Source organism: Oculina patagonica, chromosome 8 (assembly GCF_052425735.1).
Source record: "Oculina patagonica isolate OP01 chromosome 8, crgOcupat, whole genome shotgun sequence".
Taxonomy (NCBI): Eukaryota; Metazoa; Cnidaria; class Anthozoa; order Scleractinia; family Oculinidae; genus Oculina; species Oculina patagonica.
The window spans coordinates 25029170-25039081 of NC_135765.1; the positions used below are offsets into that span (position 1 = coordinate 25029170).

At 38.2% G+C, this 9912-nt stretch overlaps 1 protein-coding gene across 1 annotated transcript; it reads right to left on the reverse strand.

The window, feature by feature from the left end:
- Positions 1 to 663: 663 nt before the first annotated feature.
- On the reverse strand, positions 664 to 2884 carry LOC144662263 (uncharacterized). Its single transcript, XM_078523033.1, has one exon. It carries the CDS (start codon positions 2569 to 2571, stop codon positions 1504 to 1506), a length of 1068 nt encoding a protein of 355 aa, XP_078379159.1. The 5' UTR covers positions 2572 to 2884; the 3' UTR covers positions 664 to 1503.
- Positions 2885 to 9912: the final 7028 nt, after the last annotated feature.

Consider the following 9912-nt stretch of genomic DNA (forward strand, 5'->3'; position numbering starts at 1 on the left):
CTTTGTGTCAACGTAGAAAAGAAAAGTAATTGGTACTCCTACGGGTTCATGCAGTTAATGATTTTAATTCTCTTAGCCAGATTATACGAGACTCTGACAATTTAAATATTTTTAAGCGGCAGGTTTTTAATCTTTTAATTTAAGTTTTTGTTAAATGCTTATTTGTAGTCCTCTTTACTTTTTTTAATGTATTTAATTTTAGTTTTTTCTTTTTGTTTTAATCTTGGACCACTTTTGTGCGAAGAAGTCTCCTCATTAAAGATTAGTATTATTATTATTTCGGGATGCAATTTGGGAATTAATATACTGCCCTCAACCAATCAGACCCTTTTGCCTTTCTTGATTCTTTGAATCCTAGTTTTTCTGTTGAGTTAAGAAGTATTTTTACGAAAACTCTTCCTACATTAGTAGAGTACGAAAGTCTAGTAGTAGTACTCAATATTTGAGCCAACAACGAGGTGAACTTAATATTTTGGGTTAATTCGAAACCATTCTCAAACGATGGACTAATTAGTAAATAAACCGAAAAATTACGTTCGCTTCTAATTTTATATCTCCACGTTGTTGATTGAAATATTGAGTACTAAAGGATGATGTTCTTTTGAGTCATTTTCATACTCTATTACTTACACTTGTCGCATGGGGATGGCTTCCTAAATTAGATTTTTTTTCTTCTTTTTTTTGCTAGCATTTTCTTTATCACCCGACTGAAGCCATGGCAACCCCAGGTTTAAATTAAATAACTTTTACATGGTAATTTTAACGTCTCGTGATAAAGTTGGAACAGTGCAGTTAAGCTCTATGGCTGTTGAAATATTCTGTGTATTTCAGATTCTTTAAAGGAACTCATACATTATTCAAATAGAGAAACAAAAAAGGTTATGTAATTACGAGTAAGTTAAATAAGTATTTAAAGCTTATGCCCCCCAAAATGTATGATACTTGATCAATAAAGATAATTTAAAATAGTAGGGGTTTGAAGTGAAAAGGAGCGATGCTCTCATTGACTGATAACTGACGTGACACAAGTTTTCGGTACCATCTTGATCGAATCATTGTTTGCAATGGAAAAAACCTTGACTATCTAATGGTGTTTGTTTCCGGTTGCTGTACTTTTTACTGTCATTAGCATAATCGATAAACTTCCACTCGCGTGCAGATTAATTATGAGGAAAATTGTTGCTTATTTTACAGAACCTTGCCTTTGCAACAAAAAGGGGTCACCAAATTTATCATCTTTGTAATACTTTTCGTTTATTTTATTTTAATTTTCTAAGTATAACGATTTAATTTTATCTTGGCGACGTTCTCGCTAAATCCCGTTTCTAAGTTCGTCTTTACCATTGATAAAAACTTGAATATATAACCTTGCAAAACAACTGTTCTGTCAATTTCCATTTCGTCGAATCCGTGTGAAAAGAAGGGAAGATAAGTTAGAGGTCTACAAAATTCCCAACTCATCCCCAGCACGGAGAATAAAAAACACGGAGAAAGAGGCAAGTGTTAATCGCTCAGCAAATGTCTGTATGGAATAATAGGCTGGTGGCGGGTTACGTTGGCACAGAACGACCGCGACTCCATGGTAAGGTAGTCCTTTGGAGACTTGTGCAACTGGTCGAACAGCGCATGATTTCTTAGCTTTGAAGGGGCCTGTTGCTTGATGCTCTCGATAAATTCACGTGATATTTCCAGCATGTTTCTTGAAATTCTATTATATTCACGATGAAGAGGATTGCCCGCAGTGACGGGAGCAAACAGAAGTGCTTGGCCGCCAAATTTGACCTCGACAACAATTGTTGTGTGTCTATTACTGGCAAACATGTACTCGGGCTCATACTGTGTCTGATAGGGAAGAATATGTTGTACAGCTTTGTGATGAAAAGCGTTAAAGATGGCGTCGAAGAAAACAGTAGGAAGAACTAGAGAAGTGTCCTTTATACCACACAAGTCCCTCCTTCTTTGAAGCACAATTCCTGCTCCATCATGAGGCACATAGTTCAACACTCCAACCGCTGGCTCGTAATCTAACAACCACTTCTCCACAGCTCGAAAAGGCGACAGCTTTTTTATGGCGATAGGTGTAAATCTGTTGTACTTGAGAACCGTGTCGTCGTTTATAAATATGTAATAATGGTAGCCGGGTCTTCTCTCCATTGCGGCAAAGTAAAGCACATTTCGTCCTGATGCAAAATGAGTATTTGGATCAAACAAATAGCTGACGTGTGATTGCTTGTCTTCTGTACATTTGGCTCGGAAACTCAGCACTATCACATCACAGTTGCAGGTCTCGGGATTGCCAATCTGAGAGGAATCGGCCAAGTTTGGAGGAAGACATTGCTCGGTTTCTGTGAGATAAATAAATGGCTTTCGAGTTGCTAATGCTGTTTTCCTTGATGCTTTATATCTGGTAAGTTCTGATTTGAAGTCGGCAAATTCAGCAAATGAATCAGCGTCGATCTCTTTACTAAACCTGGTCGTCTTTTGTTCGTTTTCTTTCATAAAAACAATGACGCTTACAATAATGACTGAATTTATCGCCACCATAAGTAATAAAATACGTCTTAACTGCATTTTGAACGGTACGTTTCACTGTAAAACTTGGAAATGTGGAAGTGTGAATGTACAAGTGGGCAACCCATCAGTTAAAAATGTTGAACGGCTTTGTTGAAAAGGAGAAATAAAATAGCCACCGAATATCAGCGATTGCTTGGGAGATTGCTTGGAAACAATTTTGAGATAAAAAGGTCCTTTCTGTACACTACACAGGGGGCCCTCACATCAGCTATGAGAATGAACAAAAAATAAATCTCACAACAACAAAAAATATCTACAAAAAAAAATCTAACATCTTTAAAAAAAGTAACTTGCGGAAAAGTCAAAATGGCTTAATATCTTCCCGAGTTGTCAAAAATAAAGTAATAGTAGGCTTTGTCGATTGTGCAAGCATAATTTATGGCATAATTAAGCAATCCGAGCATAATTTGGGCTTTAATCTAAATTGGCACGAGTACTGTTTGCATAATCTGGCCTTTATGACTTTCAGAAAATGAAAAAGCAATGTAATTTCATTTTAAAATGTTTTTTTTTTTTACTTGTTCTGTTTCTAAAACTGTTTTTACTGTTGGCTCCGGAAACCTGTGGTCGGTGTGATTTTTTTTGGTCTCAATAACCTGTGCGTACGGCTTATAGTAAGCTAATTTAGCTCTAAGGTCTAAAATGGCAAAGAAGACATGAACATACAAAGAAAATTAATGTTAAAAGGTTGTTGGCTTCCTAAAATAACTAAGCTGTTAACAAGTCTAGGAAGCCAAATTACATAGAATAAATTGCATTTAACATTAGAGTCGGAAAATACAAAACACAAAACAAAACACAAACATGCACTCATCTCTAGCTGAAAAAAGAAATAAATCAAATACATTTAACAATCAATAGGAAAAGAAATACAATTATACCAGGAATGAATGAATAAAGCTAAAGGCAGCAGATAAATTATATTATTAGTGAAAAGACCAAAAAATCGTTACCTTAGAGAAATCAGAAATCACAGTAGACATTAGTATTTGTACAAAAATTCTTTAAATTTTCTAAAAGAGGTTGACTTTATATCTTTCTCAAGGGAGTTCCATGCCTTTGGTCCTTAAAAGCGAATATTAAAAAATTCCATAATTTAGTACAGTTCTAACTCGAGGCAAATAGTAAGATTCATTTGCTTCACTTTGTTGTAGTTGTGAATGTTAAGAGCTGAATTAAAAAAAAAAAGATTTAAATAAGAAGGCAGTAACTTGTTATGGAATTTATCCATGAAGAGCAAAGGTTTTGTCTTCGAAACGGTAAGCTGCTCTGCGATGCTTGCAAGGAGCCATTAGGCTCCACCCAGAGAAAACTCAAAAATCGCACTGCATACAAAAAGCACATCTCAGGCAAGGAGAAGTTAAAAAAAAAATGGAAGAAACGAGATCAAACTATCATTAAAGAGTTTGTTCCTTGTTTTGTATTTATTCGTCCCCAGGGTTCTGTCGTTATTTTGCTTTAAAACCAGGTAGCACAATTTTTGATGGTAGAAAGCATAATTTAAACGCACGAGCATAATTTTAGCATAATTTCCAAAAATATGCTGAACACTGCTAGAAGCATAGTATGCCATTTTTACCATGACAATCTACAAAAGTGACAAAATATCAACGATTACTTGCAAACAATTTTCAGATGATAAGGGCCTTTCTGGACACTATACAACTTACATGTGTAGTTAAACAATAAATAAATATTATTTCATAAAAAGTGTGACGTACGAGTTTTTATTCACGAGTTGCAAAACTTTGGAAATAAAAGAACGAGTGAGCGCATCACTGTAGTACTTCTTTCCACTGTAAAACTTGGAAATGTGGATGTGTGAAAGTGCCTTCAGATGATGAGGTTCGCGTTATAAAGTTTTCAGCACATCTCTCCAAATTTATTATGGCAATCGAATAACAAACGAGAAGAAAAACAGAAGTGTGTAATGTAGTCTTGCTACCCCTGGGTCATGTAAATATTTTCAAAACAAAACAATTATGACCAACGACTTATCGAACGAAGCTATATAGATAAATATATATGGATATGCTTTTTTCCCCAAAAAATATAATAAAAAATCTTTCGCAGTAGGAATTCGTAAAAAATGCCACCAAAAATGAATTTTGCATAAGAAACACATAACGCCTGTTTAGAGGTTTTTGGGCTAGCATGGGATACTGTCCCAGTTTAAATCTTTCCTTTGACAGACTTAGATGCAAGGAAAACCAGACCAGATATGTAACTTCCCAAATAATCTTATAATCGCTACCATATGACCTTAGAGATTCTGAGATGATCTCAGTGGTGTGCTATTATACTGGTCCTCTAGTGTAGCAATTGTTTTAGTTTTTGGAGATGCTAGGGGCATATTTCCTGTTGTTTGCTCCGTCTCTAGAAAGATAGCGACAGGGCCATAACCAGACCTTTGCCAAAGACGAGGCAAGATCTTGCGCATGCTAGGCGGTTCTGGGGGCATGTCCTCCAGAAAATTTTAAAATCTAGAAGCTCTCATTTTTCATGACGTATTTTTTTTGGGAAAAATCAATGACCTTGTTCAACTGGAGATTATTTTCCCAAAAATATCAGGGGCGGATACAGGGGGGGGGGGGGGGGGGGGGGGGGGCCCCCCCCCCCATTTTTTAGTTAAAAAAAATCGAAATGTCACTTTATTTGAAATAGAAAATAAATAAAGAAAGAAAAATTAGCTCTCGCTCATGTCTGATTGTTGTTACGCCACGTTTCGCCGTCTACCGCCACTTAGGGTTAGGGTTAGGGTTAGGATTAGGGTTAGGGTTAGGCCCTAATGGTCTACCATCCACCCCACCCCCCCCCCCCTTTTGAAATCCTGGATCCGCCCCTGAAAATATACACATATATTTTTTTAATTTTTGGTAAAAATCTAGGCGAGGCAAGTACCTCGACTTGCCTCTTGCTAGTAACGGCCCTGGTAGCGAGCCATTCACGTAAACCTTGCGGCGAGAGCTGCTATCCTACCCGACTATTTGCGTGTTAGTTTGACAACACCCTTTTATTAAATCTGAAATGCTATTATTTAGCTTTTGCCACTTAAACAATTCAAGGAAATTAAAGCTCAAATCAAATGCTATTGTAAGCTATTAGTACATTAGGAGTATTTATACCTCTGTCTATAAAGTACAATTCTTAGTTAATGTGTCAGTACGCTGTATTTTCCAGCTAATTTTCACTATACCTGATCTGTAGGTAAACTTATAGCCATTTCACACCTAGTAAGCTAAAACACGTTTAAAAGCCAGCCTCCTCCTCAGGCGTCTCGATTTTCGCTGTAACAAAGCGAGCGCGGTGACTGGTGACGAGCGCGAAGCGCGTGGAGCGCCCCCTCTCTCCCAAAAAAAGGGGGGGACGAGGAAAAGCTGTTTGGTTAAACACGGTTTAAAACTGTTTTTTTTTTTTAGTTAAAGTTGCTAAATGATGTTTATCGACTTTAAATTTAGCACAATCAAAGCACGTGGGGGGACCGGGGAGAGGGGGGGGAAAGACAGACCCCGGCGGAGACGACGGGCCGGACGAGGAGAGGGACGACCGAGAACCGAAGAGAGCACAAGTCAGAGCTTACTTGAGCCATGAGCCTGAAACCAGTCTTTCAGGTTTCTGTTCCTTATTTTCTATTTTGTTAAAGCCGGTTTGAATAAACATGCTTTGCTGTTGTAAATGTGGCATTAGTCTTTATTTGTGTGTTTTGTGTGTTGTTGTATGTGTACGTTTATGTTTTAGTACCTGACCTTAATAAAAATTGATGTAATCACTAAGGATGGCTGCGCAGTCTTTAATTAGCCATTACTGGTTTCGGGCAGTAATGCACTCATTTTAGTTTTATTTTAACTGATATTTGCAATGTTCATTTAATTTAAATTTGGCACGAATAAATTTGTTGGCGTTGCTTCTCCTTCTTCCTGTTTGTTTGTTTGTTGTTTTTTTTCGAGCTGTTTTCTTTCCTTTAGGACTAACATTGGCAGGCCTACTCTGGGAAATCGCCCAAAGTCGCTCAAAATCGCCTAAAGTCGCCCAAAGTCGCCTAAAGTCGCTCTAAGTCGCTTTAAATAGTATAGATTTTATTCTGTTACAATGCTTTATGGTGTACCACATGTGCATGTATACCACAACTGTACTTAGGTCGGTCACGTAAAATTGCCTAATAGGTCACCTAAAATTGCCTAAAGTCGCTCAAAAATCGCCCAAAGTCGCCTAAAGTCGCCCAAAATCGCCTTAAATCGCCCAAAATCGCCCGTAATTTTGGACAAAATAAGCTAAAATCGCCTAAAGTTGTCCAAAGTTACGGCGACTTTGGGTCCCAGAGTAGGCCTATTGGCTTTCTTACCATATGTGGGCACGGTGACAATTAGTTGAAAAATAATATCTGTAAAACTGTTTTCATATCGCTAATTTTAATTCTTAAGATAAAATGTTTTTCAAAACGTTTTGTATTGACCCTATTCGGAGGAATGGCGGAATGACGGAACGGTACGGCGGAATGGCGGAATGGCGGAATATCCTAAAACACGGAATGATGGAATATCCTAAAACGCGGAATGACGGAATATCCTAATTCCGCGTTTTAGGATATTCCGTCATTCCGTGTTTTAGGATATTCCGCCATTCCGCCATTCCGCCGTGCCGTTCCATCATTCCTCCATTCCACCGAATAGGGTCACCCCAATTCTACGGCTCTGTAGTGTCTCCTGAAACAGTCAATCAATCTAATCGTAAAGGGTTTATGCGTTAAACGTTTACCGTGAGTTTATTTTTTTGCGTAATATTATACAAACCTATTTGTATTTTCATGCATTTTCTTTGGTAAACATGAGAACACGGAAGAGAAGCATAATGTGTCTAGATACCCGGCAGCCGGGAAGTGTTTTCAAAATACTACATACCCGGCAGTCTGAAATTATTCTAGAATTTCCACGGAAAAACCAATCCAATCCTCCTCAAAACTATAGATCTTTGCTTAGAAATGCCAAGCGATTTCAATTATAGTTTTGGCTTTGTGTTTGAGGAAATTTTCGAGCTTGGGCATACTACAAAATCTTGATTCTTCGACACAGAATAAATTCGTACTCTGACTCCGGTGTCAACTCTTATAGAATAATTTCTACAAAAACTGAAGTTGAAACCCTGCGAGGGTATTCGATATTTGCTGAGAAATGCGAAGCGATTCTAAATAATGTTTTGCTTTTGTTGTGGACGAATTCTCTTGGCTTCGGCGTACTATAAAATCCTCGACTCACGGGCACGGTTGTTCAAAAGACTAGATACCCGGCAGTCAAAAATTCATGAATAATCAATACATTCAATATCCACAAAAATGATCATTGAAACCTAGCTCCCGAGAGTATTTCAGTATTTCAATTTTCGGTCGGAAATACCAAGCGAGTTTTTACAATGTCAGTTTGGTTTTGCACAAATTGTACGAACTTTATGTGACTCACGGGCACGATTTTTCAAAGACTACATACCCGGCAGTCAAAAATGCTTCCCGTTTTTCCATCAAAATTTCCATTTGAACCTGCTGAGATGTCGGTGTAGAAATACCAAGCGATTTTCCAACTTAAGGCCTCAACAATTGCCTCGGCAAAGTAGTACAAAATAGCTACAAAACGCTTGAGCGTTCGGTGACGGAAGTCCGCCACCGATGTAACTTCCGGTGTGACACTTTAGTGGCGTGACAAAGGTGGCACGTGGTGTTGGTTTTCGCGCCAAAACGAACTCAGCGTTGGAAGCGACGAAGTTCTTCTGTGGGCTAAACGGCTTAGCGTTGGAAGCGACGAAGCTCTCGGTTTTCTTAGTTATTTGTAAGATAAGTTAAACGTTTTATCAATAAGGTAAGAAACCCTTCGCAAGTAACATATTCGCAGAGTTCGTTTTGGCGCGAAAACCAACACCACGTGCCACCTTTGTCACGCCACTAAAGTGTCACACCGGAAGTTACATCGGTGGCGGACTTCCGTCACCGAACGCTCAAGCGTTTTGTAGCTATTTTGTACTACTTTGCCGAGGCAATTGTTGAGGCCTTAAGTTGGAAAATCGCTTGGTATTTCTACACCGACATCTCAGCAGGTTCAAATGGAAATTTTGATGGAAAAACGGGAAGCATTTTTGACTGCCGGGTATGTAGTCTTTGAAAAATCGTGCCCGTGAGTCACATAAAGTTCGTACAATTTGTGCAAAACCAAACTGACATTGTAAAAACTCGCTTGGTATTTCCGACCGAAAATTGAAATACTGAAATACTCTCGGGAGCTAGGTTTCAATGATCATTTTTGTGGATATTGAATGTATTGATTATTCATGAATTTTTGACTGCCGGGTATCTAGTCTTTTGAACAACCGTGCCCGTGAGTCGAGGATTTTATAGTACGCCGAAGCCAAGAGAATTCGTCCACAACAAAAGCAAAACATTATTTAGAATCGCTTCGCATTTCTCAGCAAATATCGAATACTCTCGCAGGGTTTCAACTTCAGTTTTTGTAGAAATTATACTATAAGAGTTGACACCGGAGTCAGAGTACGAATTTTTTCTAAGTGTCGAAGAATCAAGATTTTGTAGTATGCCCAAGCTCGAAAATTTCCTCAAACACAAAGCCAAAACTATAATTGAAATCGCTTGGCATTTCTAAGCAAAGATCTATAGTTTTGAGGAGGATTGGATTGGTTTTTCCGTGGAAATTCTAGAATAATTTCAGACTGCCGGGTATGTAGTATTTTGAAAACACTTCCCGGCTGCCGGGTATCTAGACACAATGAATCAATAGACCCTTTGCATTATGACGTAAAAGCGCAAAGACTTCTGGTAGTTGTAGTTAAGTTCGCGGGAAAAAACCATTTCTGCCTTATGATTGGCTAAGGGCAGCCAAGCGTGAAGGTGGACATCCAGGACTTTTATTTTGATCTGAAGTTGAGCTGCCAAGTTTACGCTCTTTGTCGCTTCGAAATGTGTTTATACATTTATTTTTTCAGTTCCCTGTAAAAAATATAGAAAACAGGATGATAGCTTTGGAATGAAAATTGACTGAGTTCTGTGTTTTAACCAAGACAGTCAAATGTTGTTCGTGTTCAAGTAAGTGTACGTTGTGTGGCGGAGTTGACTTGGTAGAAATTCATTCATCGCGGCCGTAAACAATTTTAGCCTAATATCACAGCTTCAAAGCATCGCGCACTGGAAACAGATTGCTTGAAACTCGGGACGAGTCTAGGATATAACTAAATTTGTGTGGAATCAAGTGAAAGCAAGGCAAGCCATTGACTTTGTCCATCATCTATTTTTAGACGTTCAACAAACGATCGCTTTCATCGATCGCAGGTGAATTAATAATT

Excerpts from the sequence above, each read along its gene's own strand:
- LOC144662263 (XM_078523033.1), bottom strand. The coding sequence starts at position 2,571 with ATGCAGTTAAGACGTATTTTATTACTTATGGTGGCGATAAATTCAGTC.